General features: G+C 62.1%; 1 protein-coding gene across 11 annotated transcripts in view; it reads left to right on the forward strand.

Annotated features, from left to right (window-relative positions):
- Window positions 1–13,013, forward strand: part of LRP1 (LDL receptor related protein 1) — a 90,617-nt gene that overhangs the window by 48,047 nt on the left and 29,557 nt on the right. For 8 of the 11 annotated variants that reach the window (XR_005934017.1, XR_005934018.1, XR_005934019.1 and 5 more), the window contains 23 exons: window positions 291–527; window positions 1,162–1,342; window positions 1,789–2,011; window positions 2,268–2,457; window positions 2,930–3,055; window positions 3,698–3,838; window positions 4,159–4,284; window positions 4,547–4,663; window positions 4,819–4,899; window positions 5,946–5,996; window positions 7,082–7,249; window positions 7,622–7,804; window positions 8,000–8,200; window positions 8,288–8,533; window positions 8,837–9,034; window positions 9,533–9,737; window positions 9,902–10,066; window positions 10,462–10,706; window positions 11,002–11,133; window positions 11,247–11,474; window positions 11,651–11,825; window positions 12,404–12,498; window positions 12,749–12,898. Coding sequence is in view for 8 of the 11 variants with exons in the window: in XM_030036735.2 (XP_029892595.1) it covers window positions 291–527; window positions 1,162–1,342; window positions 1,789–2,011; window positions 2,268–2,457; window positions 2,930–3,055; window positions 3,698–3,838; window positions 4,159–4,284; window positions 4,547–4,663; window positions 4,819–4,899; window positions 5,946–5,996; window positions 7,082–7,249; window positions 7,622–7,804; window positions 8,000–8,200; window positions 8,288–8,533; window positions 8,837–9,034; window positions 9,533–9,737; window positions 9,902–10,066; window positions 10,462–10,706; window positions 11,002–11,133; window positions 11,247–11,474; window positions 11,651–11,825; window positions 12,404–12,498; window positions 12,749–12,898 (3,864 nt within the window). In the remaining 3 variants the exon portion in view is untranslated. The remainder of the gene's footprint in view (window positions 1–290; window positions 528–1,161; window positions 1,343–1,788; window positions 2,012–2,267; window positions 2,458–2,929; window positions 3,056–3,697; window positions 3,839–4,158; window positions 4,285–4,546; window positions 4,664–4,818; window positions 4,900–5,945; window positions 5,997–7,081; window positions 7,250–7,621; window positions 7,805–7,999; window positions 8,201–8,287; window positions 8,534–8,836; window positions 9,035–9,532; window positions 9,738–9,901; window positions 10,067–10,461; window positions 10,707–11,001; window positions 11,134–11,246; window positions 11,475–11,650; window positions 11,826–12,403; window positions 12,499–12,748; window positions 12,899–13,013) is intronic. The other 3 variants (XM_030036738.2, XM_041128805.1, XM_041128807.1) reach the window with 1 other exon arrangement.

Below are 13,013 nucleotides of genomic sequence, written 5' to 3' on the forward strand. Positions count from 1 at the left end.
GCCAGACGATTGGGAGCACATGGGCCCAGGGACAAGCAAAGCTTTTCAATTCCTTCCTTCCCAGTTGCAAACACCCCTTTCCTTCCTGACCTAAGCCATGGGCAGGCTGCCTGCTGGGCTTTGTGTTCCCTGTGGACCTGCTGGGTGCAGGGGCAGGTTGCTGCTTCCTCCTGGCCTCTGTGTTGCAGCTGCGACCCCGCGAAAGCCCTGGTGCTACGTGCCTCTGGCTGCCCACCACCACTGCCGCCCTGGCCTGGCTGGTGGCGATGGCTCTCCCTGTCTCTCTCCAGAGCCTGAGCACGAGCTGTTCCTGGTGTACGGGAAGGGGCGTCCAGGTATCATCCGTGGGATGGACATGGGAGCCAAGGTGCCGGACGAGCATATGATCCCCATCGAGAACCTCATGAACCCCCGAGCGCTGGACTTCCACGCTGAGACTGGGTTCATCTACTTCGCTGACACCACCAGCTACCTCATTGGGCGCCAGAAGATTGATGGCACGGAGCGAGAGACCATCCTGAAGGATGGTGTGTGACCAGGGGGCCCAGCCTAGTCCCTCCCCAGCGGGGTCAGCCCCTGGGAGCTGGCAGCAATGGCCATCAGTGCATTTCCTCATGTAATGGCAGCGCTTCTGTCCTCTCCCTTGCGTCTTTGACCCTTAAAACTAAGGTTTGAAGCTGCTGTTTGGGTTTATCTGTAGACTGCTATTGAGAGACAGGTACAGAGCACATGCCCCAGCAGAGGCGGGAGAGGGACCCCTGTCCCTGGATGTCCCCCTTCTGCCCAAGGTGGCCCTCCCCAATCCAGTCAGACAGGAGGAGGAGGAGGAGGGTGGGACGGGGGATTCTCAGTCAGGGTCCCTGGGGCTCAGTGCGGTGGCCAATCCATCCCCATGCTGCCAGCCGAGTACGTTTGTGTTGCCTGGGGTTGAACCAGCCAAGGATGCTCCTGAATTTGGCTTTTTCCAGCCCAGGCTTCCCGTGGCTCCAGGGCAGCTGCCTGCACTGGGGCTGGGGGGGGTCCGTCATCCCTGTCGGTTTGAGTTGGGCTCGGGTGGTGCCGAATGCACTGTGAATCATATGGGGCTGTCGCTTCCACTTTTCATCTTCCCGCTGCTGCACAGCCCTGGTGATGAGCGTCTGCTCCTGCTTTTCCCCCCAGGAATCCACAACGTGGAAGGGATTGCTGTGGACTGGATGGGGAACAACCTGTACTGGACAGATGATGGCCCGAAAAAGACCATCAGTGTGGCTCGGCTGGAGAAGGCGGCCCAGACACGGAAGACACTGATCGAAGGGAAGATGACCCACCCCCGAGCCATCGTGGTGGACCCCCTGAACGGGTGCGGGTGCTTGGGCAGGCAGGGCTGGCTCCCGGGAGAGCACGGCCGCTCCTGCCCGCAGCGGGGACCAGCAGAGCTGGCGGTTGGGTCCCCAGCTCCGCACAGCGGTCGCTGCGTCTGAGCAGTCGCAGTGCCTCACGAGCTGCGACAGCGGGGCCAGGCAGCAGCTGCTCCAGATGCGGTGATGGCAGCGGCTCTGTGCTGCGTGGCAGCTTCAGCCTGGGCTCGGCAGCACTGGCGTGGCCGGGAGGGCCATTGGGCTGGGGCTTAGCTGTAGGCACAGGGCAGCAGGACCTCCCCGCTGCTTTGTGTTAGCTGCTCTGCAAGCAGCTGGAGAGTTCATACCTGGTTCGGTGGAGGCAGAGCTGGTCACTCTTCAGATCGGTGGTGGGGTGGTCTCTGAGCCCAGCTCATCTGCGTCTGTAACAGCTTAGTGTCTGTGGCAGGTGGATGTACTGGACGGACTGGGAGGAGGATCCCAAGGACAGCAAGAGGGGCAAGATCGAGAGAGCCTGGATGGATGGTTCCAACCGCAACATCTTCATCACCTCCAAGACCGTCCTGTGGCCCAACGGGCTTAGCCTGGACATCCCAGCCAAAATCCTTTACTGGGTGGATGCTTTCTATGACCGCATCGAGATGGTCTATCTCAACGGCACTGAGCGGAAGGCAAGTGGAGGCCCCACGGGCTCTCGGACGCTGATTGCCCCAGAGCTGGGGCCGTGGACAGCTGACCCATTGCCTCAGCTGGCTGCATCCACCGCGGTTCTGCTCAGTGGGTGGCTGGCCATGTTCGGCCATGCTCCCCTGCCACCTGTCCCCTCCTCTCTCCTTCCAATGTCCCTTGCTCTGTGCCTCCATGTGGGCTTTCCCTGGGCGCCCATCCCAGCTAACGACCAGCCTCTTTGCCTCCCTGTGCCTGCAGATTGTGTATGAGGGACCTGAGCTGAATCATGCCTTCGGGCTGTGCCACTACAGCAGCTTCCTCTTCTGGACCGAGTACCGCAGCGGCAGCATCTACCGGCTGGACCAGGCCTCCAAGGTGGTGAGCCTGCTGCGGAATGAGCGCCCACCCATCTTCGAGATCCGGATGTACGACGCGCAGCAGCAGCAAGGTGCTGGGGCCACCTCTGCCTGGCACCTCGGGGACCTGCCACGCACGAGGGAACGGTGGGGCTGGAAGAGGGATGGGACTGGGGGCTAAAGAAGTGCCCTGCCCAAACAGGCCCCCACCTCTTTTTGCTTCATTTTGGCCATATCCCTTCCTGTCTGTCCATCCCCATTCACCCTGTCTCTCTCCGTAAACCCTGCTGTCACTCATCCCCTGCTCTTCCAGCCTTTCCTTTCTTTCTCCCCCTCCCTCCCTGCCTGCCAGGCTTCCTGGCTAGTTCTGCCAGGCTTTATGTCTCCTGAGGGGTCCCCTCTGCCTTGCATGGCCTGAAGAACTGGCGTGTCCAGCTGGGTTCCAACCGTGGAGCCTGCTGAGCGAGGCTGGGGGGCTGGGGGCACCCAGCAGCCCCCAGTGGCTCAGCAGGGTTTCCCGAGTGCTGAAGTCCCCTTCTCCTCACCCCTGCCTTACCTCCACAGTGGGCTCCAACAAGTGCCGTGTAAACAATGGCGGCTGCAGCAGCTTGTGCCTGGCCACCCCCCGGGGCCGTCAGTGTGCCTGTGCCGAGGACCAGATCCTGGGATCGGACTCTGTCACCTGCCAGGGTAGGCTGCCCTGGGGCCTGGCCTCCAGTGGGGAGGGACGTGGGGTCTGCGGCTCCGCTCTGGCACATCAGCAGTGCCTCACGCAGTGGGGGGCTGGCCCAGGGCTCAGGGAGGTGGGTGCTCCCTGCACCTGTGGGAGCCTGCAGACAAGTGACGTTACCGGCTCCGGTTCCTCCTCTTGCACAATGGCAGCGGGACAGCCGCCTGCCCGGGGAAGCGGGTGGAAATCCCTGGTGGGGATCGCTGCACAGAAGCTGTGCAACCATGTCTGATGCTGCCCGCGCAGTTGGGGTGGGTTTGTTCTGCTGCCAGTATGGGGGAGAGCCACGTTCAGGGTGGGGAGCCTCGGTGGCTTTCCCACCTTAAATGAGGTGCTTTGCCAGCTTAAATTAGAGGGGTGAAGCTCTGCTGGTGCAGCCCATGCATGCAGGCTGAGCCAGGGTCTCTCCCCCTCCATTGTGGGCTGCACCTTCTTGTTTCATGCTCAGGAGCTGGTGCATGTGGGCACAAGTGTCTGAGTATACTCTCAGGGCTGCCGGGCATTCATGTAGATGTCCTGCCAGCCTGGGGACACAGGACTGTCCTTGCTGATGCCCTGCACTTGGTTAAAATCATCCCCTCCCTTTGCTCTTCCCTTGCCAGCCAACCCGTCCTACATCCCCCCTCCGCAGTGCCAGCCTGGGGAGTTCGCCTGCAAGAACAACCGCTGCATCCAGGAGCGCTGGAAATGCGACGGGGACAACGACTGCCTGGACAACAGTGACGAAGCCCCTGAGCTCTGCCGTGCGTAGCCACCTCCTGCACAGCGGGATAGCGGTTTACATGCTCCTGGGGCAGCAGGATTCGGGCTAAGCTTCCCCCAGATGTGGGGCCAGTGGCTGGGACAGGGTCGGGCAGCCAGGACCCCTGCGTCCCTTCCCCAGCTCTAGGAAGGAAGCAGGCTTGAGTGGTTGAGGGGGGAAATGCTGATTAGGTTCCTGGATCCCCAGTTTGTCTGAGGCTCCCTTCCCTTTTCTGTCTTAGTTTTTCTCTCCACCAGACATGGAGGAGGAACGGGGGTGGGATGGAGAAGGGCAGGTCCTGAGTGTGTGTCTCCTCTGCAGACCAGCACACCTGCCCCTCAGACCGTTTCAAGTGCAAGAACAACCGCTGCATCCCCAACCGCTGGCTCTGCGATGGGGACAACGACTGTGGGAACAACGAGGATGAGTCCAACTCCACCTGCTCAGGTGAGGAGCCTGCCTCGTCCTCGGGGAACACAGGGAGAGCTTGCACTGCTGTGCTGAGGTGTAGCCTTCGCTGTTCCCTGCACACTGCAGGGCTGAAGCCGATGTTTCAGGGCCTCGTGCCTCCCTGCTGCCCACCTTGCAGCCAGTTTGGCTTTTGTGCCTGTGCCTCGCAGGAGCCCTGGGGGGTTTGTTCCCTGCCTTTCCCCCAGTGAAGCCAGGCAGTGCCAGCTACTAAAGCTCTCTCTGTCTCTCCCTGAGCCAGCTCGGACCTGCTCCCCCAACCAGTTCTCCTGTGCCAGTGGGCGCTGCATCCCCATCTCCTGGACGTGTGACCTGGATGATGACTGCGGGGACCGCTCCGACGAGTCTGCCTCCTGCGGTGAGCTGGGGTGGGGAGCGCTGGGAGCACAGGGCCCTTTGGGGGAGCACCGCTCCTCACCCCACTGCGGGGCAGAGGCACCGGTGGGGCCAGATGTGAGGATTGGGGCACAGGGTGTCTCCCCCACACTGATCGTGCTTCTGCCTCCTCTGCAGCCTACCCGACCTGCTTCCCCTTGACACAATTCACCTGCAACAATGGGCGCTGCATAAACATCAACTGGCGGTGTGACAATGGTAAGGACCACGGCCCCGCAGCTGCCAAGGGGGGCACAGCTGGGGACGGCGAGATCAGATGCAGAGGTGCCAGCCTGGCAGGGGACACTGTTCCTGCAAGGGCCACATCTCAGCCTTGTGCTAAACAGCAGATCCCAGGCCCTGAAGGGAGGAGGCATTAGCTGAAGCTGTAAGCTCATCCTGCAACACTGAGACCCACATTTTCCTTGACTGCCCTTGGGGGAGCGTGTGTTGCAGGAATAGCTTGGCAGGGATCATTTCGGCAAACCTTGGCGTTCTTTGCAAGGTGCCAAAGCTCTGCCTCGGTGCCTGAGACAACTGTGGAGTGGCCTGTGCTGCTGGCGGGGCTGAGCCAGGTCCTGTAGCCCCAGGGAAGGCAGGAGAGGTCTCCTGGCAAGCTCACATCTGGCCTTGGATCTGTTTCCAGGGCCAGGTCTCGGAGAGATGGTTTGCCCCAAGGCTGCTTTCCTTCCCCACAGGTTTATTTCGGTCTTCCTAGCAGCTCTGCATCATTAGGTTTAATTAGTGGCTTCACAGCAGATGAGACACATTCAGAGCTGCAGAGTACATGTACCGGTGCAGGGGGTTAGTGGGGAGCTGTGGGTGCAGGTCTCTCCCTGGGGTCTTCTGAGCAAATGGCCTCTTCCTCCTGGGGCAACCCCACCTCTGAGCCATCCCCGCCAAGGGATGGTCTCTTTTCCTGAGGATGCACTGGTGCTGGCAGCCAGGCGCTCGCAAAAGCGACGGCCTTGGCCTGGAGCGCCTCTGTGCAGCCATGAGCTTTGCCAGGCACTTGCGGGGCAGGAGCTGCAGCGATGAGGGCCTCGCAGCCCTGTTGCCCTGGGCTCCCCCAGCACCCTCCGCTGCTTCTGGTCTCGCCTCCCAGGCTGCTCGGTGTGCCTGCGCAGCTTCTGTGTGTCCCTCTCCATGTCAGTGTTCACGTCCCGGCGTCAGCGTTTTTGTGCCACCCTCTGTGCATGTGCCGTGTTGTGTTGTTTTGTTTGTCATTGTGCCCACTCTCCTGTCTGGTTGGTTCTGTGTTTCAGAAAAAGATTGTGGGGATGGCTCTGACGAAAAGAACTGTCCAAAGCCTACCGGTTAGTGCATAGATCAACATGCACCAGACCCCAACCTGGCCCTATGCAACCCCCAAACCTGCCCCCTCCAGAACGCTGCAAGCCCCATGGGCTGCTTCTCCAGACACTGGCAATGCCCCCTGTGCTCTCTGGCAATGCCTCGCTCTCTGGCAATGCACCCCATGCTCTCTGGAAATTCCTCCAGCAGCGGGAGGGACATGCTGGATGCCAGGGAGCGAAGCAGCCATCCCTCCCAGCTCACCGATTGGAGTCGCTCGGGAAGCTCCTGTTGGTGGGAGCCTGGAGAGGTCGGGGTCTGCAGCTGCAGGAGCTGGGCTGCTGGTGAAGCTGCATGGCAGCTGTCAGTGCCATTGTCCCCATGCCCATCGTGAGCTCCCCTGTGCGGGGGGAGACCGAGGCACTGGGAGGCAAAGGCCCTTTACCAAGCTCAGGCAGGGTGTCTGCAGCAGAGCAGAGCTCTGTGGTGGTTTGAGCAAGCCAGGCCAGCCCCGTGCCTGGTGCTGGCACCGGCAGGGCCGGCGGAGGGGCTGCATTGCCAGTGTCCCGGTACTATCAGACTAAATCTTCCCCTGCCCATCAGTGGGCAATGGGGTTTGCTCCAGGCAAGCTGACACCCCCCAATTGGCTGTACCAGCCCACCTCCCCAGGGATGCACCCTGTGAAGGAGTGCACCATCTCCCCAGCTCCACTCCTCCGTGGAGTGGAGCGGTCCCCTTGGTGCTGGGCGCCCTCCCAGCCTCCCCAGGTACATGGCTGATCTATGCAGTTTCTGTGTTTCATTTTCTTTGTGTGCTGCTGGTGCTGTGGCCGCGCCTGGCGAGCGTGTTGGGTGGCGGGAGGGCCAGGGGCTCTCCGTTCAGCCTGGCCTCTCCGGTGGGGGTCCTGCTGCCACCGGGGCTGCCCATCACCCCACGTCCTGTCTGTCGGTGTGGTCTGTCCGATCCCCGTCGTTCCCCGCTTTCCCCGGCCACCTCCTCTGGCAGGAGGGTCTCTGCCTTCCTCCCTCCTGCCGTGCCTCCTCCAGCCCTCCCTCCCAGCCAGCCGGGCCCTCTCTGAGCCCCTTCCTGCTCTTCTTGCCTCTCCAGACAATGACTGCGGGGACAACAGCGACGAGGCGGGCTGCAGCCACTCCTGCTCCAGCAACCAGTTCAAGTGCAACAGTGGGCGCTGCATCCCCGTGCACTGGACCTGCGATGGGGACAATGACTGCGGGGACTACAGTGACGAGACTCACGCCAACTGCACCAACCAGGGTGAGCCCCAGGCCGTGGCAGGGCTGGGCTGCCCCTGTGCTGCTGCTCAGTGTCCTCCCCCGGGGGCCCCAGGTCCTGCCCTGGGAGGGAGGGAGCGGCAGATGGACCCTCAGCTCTGCTGCTTTCCTGCCTGGAGAGCCGAAAGCCCCCCCTGAGCAGAGCCCCGCCCCCCCCCCTTTCCAGGCAGGGAATCCTGCAGCCAACCACAGGTGCCCAAATACCCCTCTCCTGCACCTCTGGGTGCCCCTGGCCCTTTCCCTGCCCTTTCCCTGCTGGGCTGAGTGCCCAGTCCTCCTCTCACACCCTGAGCCCACCCAGTTCCCAGCTCCTTGGGGCAAAGGCAGTGAGCGGGTGTGCATGCCCTCCCACCAGCAACGCGCCCGCCCGGGGGCTGCCACACTGATGAGTTCCAGTGCCGGCTGGACGGGCTCTGCATCCCCATGCGCTGGCGCTGTGACGGCGACACAGACTGCATGGACTCCAGTGACGAGAAGAACTGCGAAGGGGTCACCCATGTCTGTGACCCCAACGTCAAGTTTGGCTGCAAAGACTCAGGTGAGAGCAGGGGAGGGGGGAACCGCTGCTCCCTGCCCTCTCTGACCCGGGGAAGGGGCTGGGACCCGCCTCGGCTTGGTGGGGATGGGGACAGTGGTGGAGGGACACCAGCTCTGAGGCAGCCGGGACCCAGAGCGCCTGAAATAACGTCTCCTCTGCATCTGATCTACCCCCTCCTCACTCCCCCCTCGGCAGCTCGCTGCATCAGCAAAGCCTGGGTCTGCGATGGGGACAGCGACTGCGAGGACAACTCGGACGAGGAGAACTGCGAGTCGCTGGTGTGCAAACCTCCCTCCCACACCTGCGCCAACAACACCTCCATCTGCCTCCCCCCCGAGAAGCTCTGTGACGGCTCTGACGACTGTGGGGACGGCTCTGACGAGGGCGAGCTCTGCGGTGAGTACAGAGCTGGGCTCCAGGACAGGGGGTCTCCCCTGGCTGGGAGCAGGACGAGGACCTGACAAGCACGTCCTCTCTCTGCAGACCAGTGCTCCTTGAACAACGGTGGCTGCAGCCACAACTGCACTGTGGCCCCCGGCGAGGGCATCGTCTGCTCATGTCCGCTGGGGATGGAGCTGGGCTCGGACAACAAGACCTGCCAGATCCAGAGCTACTGTGCCAAGCACCTCAAGTGCAGCCAGAAGTGCGAGCAGGACAAGTACAACGTCAAGTGCTCCTGCTACGAGGGTTGGATGCTGGAGCCTGATGGCGAGAGCTGCCGCAGCCTGGGTGTGTGCGGGTGGGCTGCAGGGGCTGGCAGCATTGCTCCAGCTGCCTGTGATGGGGGTTGTCCTCCCCCTGCTCTCGGAGGCAGCAGCAGCAGAGCTGAGGACTGTGCTGACGGGCATGGCCGGGTCCTGGGGGAATCTGTCTGCTGACAGTGGACCCCTCACCGTTCCCACCTGGCACAAGCAGCCCTTTATGGTGCAGGGGTGTGGGTGGTCCTGTAGCTGGGGCTGGGGCCAGGAGCGAGGGACACCTTCACCCTGCCTTGTCCATGCCACCCTTCTGACCCTGCCCTGCTTTCCCCAGACCCCTTCAAGCCATTCATCATATTCTCCAACCGCCACGAGATCCGCCGCATTGACCTGCACCGGGGTGACTACAGCGTCCTGGTCCCTGGGCTGCGCAACACCATTGCCTTGGACTTCCACCTCAACCAGAGCTCACTGTACTGGACCGACGTGGTGGAGGACAAAATCTACAGGGGAAAGCTGCTTGAAAATGGGGGTGTGTAGCCCTGGGGGCATGGAGCAAGCTGGTGGGGGCCAGACAGGTGGGAAAGCAGGGGTACGGTTCTGGGACAGGGTGTCAGCAATGACTCCTTGGCACCCTGCCATGGTGCAGCTGCTGGAGTCCACAGCCCCTGTAGTGATTCCGTTCTGCTCTCCAAAGTTCCTAATTATGTAGGAGTTAATTAGCATTCCCAGCACTTCCCTAATGGTAATTGCAGCCCAGCAGCTGGGAGCACAAAGCCGGGCCCTCTCCCCACCAGTGCTGCAGAGCTGCGGGAGGGGGCACCTGCAGGGGGACAGCGAGAGCCCAGCGCCGGGACCACAGACATGGGGCTGAGCTCTTTGGGGTTCAGGCCTTGCTTGGGGAAGAAGCGTCCCCCTGCCATCGACCCTAGTCAAGCCAGCTGGAGCTGTTCCAGACTGGGGCGCGATGGTGGCGGGTGGGCCAGGGGAGAGGAACCAGCCTGAGCCCTCCCGGCGCTGTGCCCTGCAGCTCTGACCAGCTTCGAGGTGGTGATACAGTATGGGCTGGCCACCCCCGAGGGGCTGGCCGTGGACTGGATCGCTGGCAACATCTACTGGGTGGAGAGCAACCTGGACCAGATCGAGGTGGCCAAGCTGGACGGCACCATGCGAACCACGCTGCTGGCCGGGGACATCGAGCATCCCCGTGCCATTGCCCTGGACCCCCGCTATGGGTAAGGCAGGAGGCGACATCGGTCACCAGGACACGGTGGCACCCTCGGGATCTCGCGGGGGGACCAGGCCACGGGCTCCTGCCTGAGCACATGCCCCACTGCCGATTCAGGAGGCAGAGCCCGGTGTCCCCTTGCTGACCATGCCTACTCGCTGTCCCTCGCAGGATCCTTTTCTGGACAGACTGGGACGCCAGCCTGCCCCGCATCGAGGCCGCCTCCATGAGTGGTGCGGGCCGGCGCACCATCCACAAGGAGACGGGCTCGGGAGGCTGGCCCAACGGGCTCACCGTCGACTACCTGGAGAAGCGCATCCTCTGGATCGATGCCAGGTAGGACCAGGACACCCATCTGCGCCCGGTGCCTCCCCATCCCCTCTGGAGCCCTGCCCTCCCCATCCCTCCCAGCTCTGGCACCTTCCCCCTCGCTCGTGTGTTGTTCTGCCATTTGACTGCTGGGCTGGGAGCGAAAGCCTTTGCTCTGTGGGGTCTGTTTGTGTCTGCGACACGTTCCAGCCTTTGCTCTGGGTTTTCTCCTCTGTGGGGGCTCCGATCCCTGGTGTAAATCAGCAGTTGTTCTCCTCCGTAGCATTAAGCAGAGCAGAGGAGGCGGCTGCTTAGACCCTGTGGGTTGTTGCTGTTGGGTTAAAGACCTGGCCTTTGCCTGTGCCTGGTTCCCCTTGCCCAGCTGTCTGCCTGCTCTCACCCTTTCTTTCTGCCGGGCCCAGGTCAGATGCCATCTACTCAGCCCTGTATGACGGCACGGGGCACATCGAGGTGCTGCGGGGACACGAGTACCTGTCGCATCCCTTTGCTGTCACCCTGTACGGGGGTGAGGTCTACTGGACCGACTGGCGCACCAACACGCTGGCCAAGGCCAACAAGTGGACAGGGCACAATGTGACAGTGGTGCAGAGGACCAACACGCAGCCTTTCGACCTGCAGGTGTATCACCCCTCCCGGCAGCCCCTGGGTGAGGCCTGGGGAAGCGGAGGCGGCAGGACGGGGTGGGGGGAGATGGCACCGGCACTCGGTGTGCGCCCGCAGCCGCTCAGAGCATCACGTGGGAGCTGTTCCCACACCCGTGGCTGTCCCTTCTCACCCTCCGCTATGGCCTTGGCCACCCGGCAAATAAGTGTCCTGGGGTGATGAGGCTGATGGGTCAGAGCTCCTTGATGGGGCAGGCAGGGAGGTCTGCAGCTCTCTGGGGCCTCCTGGGTAGGTGTCCCCTGGAACAGGGACGTCGCTGAGTCTTATCCCTTTTGCAGCTCCTAACCCCTGTGAAGCCAATGGGGGCAAAGGGCCCTGTTCCCACCTCTGCCTCATCAACTACAACCGCACGTTGTCCTGTGCCTGCCCCCACCTCATGAAGTTGGACAAGGACAATACAACCTGCTATGGTAGGGGTCTGCCCAGGCCTCCCCGGGATGGGGAGGATGAGCGGCTGCTTTGGAGCCGGCTCTGCAGACCAGGCTTGAGGTCCTACGACTGCCCCTCTCATTGTTCTCCCCAGAGTTTAAGAAGTTCCTGCTGTATGCGCGGCAGATGGAGATCCGGGGTGTGGACATCGACAACCCCTACTACAACTACATCATCTCCTTCACGGTGCCTGACATCGACAACGTCACGGTGGTGGACTACGATGCCCTGGAGCAGCGTATTTACTGGTCTGATGTCCGCACCCAGACCATCAAGAGAGCCTTCATCAACGGCACCGGCGTGGAGACTGTTGTCTCTGCGGGTGGGTGTGGAGGAGCATCGCCCTGCACGGCTGCCGCCGTCAGGTCCTGGAGCCGGGCAGAGCCACCAGCCCTCCAGAGGCTTCGGCTCCGTGAGATCGGCCCTTCCTCTTCATCTGAGCATCATCCCAGCCCTGTTCTCGCAACTAACAAGTCTTCCTTCTCCGTTCCCTTTCAGACCTGCCCAATGCTCACGGCCTCTCTGTGGATTGGGTTTCCAGAAACCTCTTCTGGACCAGCTACGACGCCAACAAGAAGCAGATCAACGTGGCTCGGCTAGACGGCTCCTTCAAGAATGCGGTGATCCAGGGGCTGGACAAGCCTCACTGCCTGGTGGTTCACCCACTCCGGGGGTAAGTCTCTGGTGGGACGTGGTGCCAGCAGGCTCGGGGTCAGGCCAGAAGTGTCAAAGAAGGAGGTGTTTGTGCAGACTCACGTGTGTGTGCGCGTGACAGTGCACGTGTGCCATGGAGGAGAGAACAGATTGCTTTCCCTATGTGTCAGTGCGTGTAGGAGGTGTGTGAGAGGAGACGGGGCCACAGTTCGGGAGGTGCGTGTCTGTTGGTACACGCAAAGCAGCAGGTTGCATTTCTGTACATGCATGTGTGCGCGTGAAAAACAGGCTGCAGATAAGCGTGCATCCACGAACATGTGCCAGTCTGGGTGTACGCGGGGCTTTGCTGGGCAGGGCTGCACGAGTGCTTGCAAACACCAAACTCCCTCCCAGGTTGCAGCACTGGAGGCGAGGAGACCGTTAGGCTGCCCGGGCTGTGCAGCGAGAGGGGAGAGACGCCAACACGGGGCTGGAGAGCAGGCTGGGGTGGCGGGGGCTGGCAGAGCCTGGGTGGGCTGGGAGGGCAACAGAGCTGCGTGTGGGCCATCTCCGCGGGGCTGTTGGAGCCATGTGCTCAGTGTCCCCTCACCGGTGTAGGAAGCTCTACTGGACAGACGGAGACAACATCAGCGTGGCCAACATGGACGGCAGCAACCGCACTCTTCTCTTCACCAACCAGAAAGGGCCTGTTGGTACGGACCCCCCCTGCTCCCCCCGGTACTACCCTGCCTTGTGGTGTCCTTGCTGGCCCTAAAAGCCTCAAGCCTCTACTCTGGCAGCCCTGGCTCCCTAGGGGGCTGGCAGCTGGTTTGTGCTGGATCACCCTGACCTCACGTGCCCGTTTTCTCCATCACCCCATCCACTCTGCCAGTCCCATCCCACCTCCCAGATGGTGACGGTCCCTGTGTGCTGCCTGGACACTGATGGTCCATTGCTTTCCAGGCCTGGCCATTGACTACCCAGAGAGCAAGCTGTACTGGATCAGCTCTGGCAATGGCACCATCAACAGATGCAACCTGGACGGCAGCAACCTGGAGGTGATCGAGTCCGTGAAGGGTCAGCTGAGCAAGGCAACGGCCCTGGCCATCATGGGTGAGAGCTGGCAGGGTGATGGTGGCGGTTCGTGAAGCCCTTTCCCTTTCTCCTGGCCCTGCCCAAACACAAGACTGCTCATTTCCGCTTCTAGCAGCTGTGGAGGGGATGCTTC

The sequence above is a fragment of the Aquila chrysaetos genome, chromosome 15 (assembly GCF_900496995.4).
Source record: "Aquila chrysaetos chrysaetos chromosome 15, bAquChr1.4, whole genome shotgun sequence".
Classification (NCBI taxonomy): Eukaryota; Metazoa; Chordata; class Aves; order Accipitriformes; family Accipitridae; genus Aquila; species Aquila chrysaetos.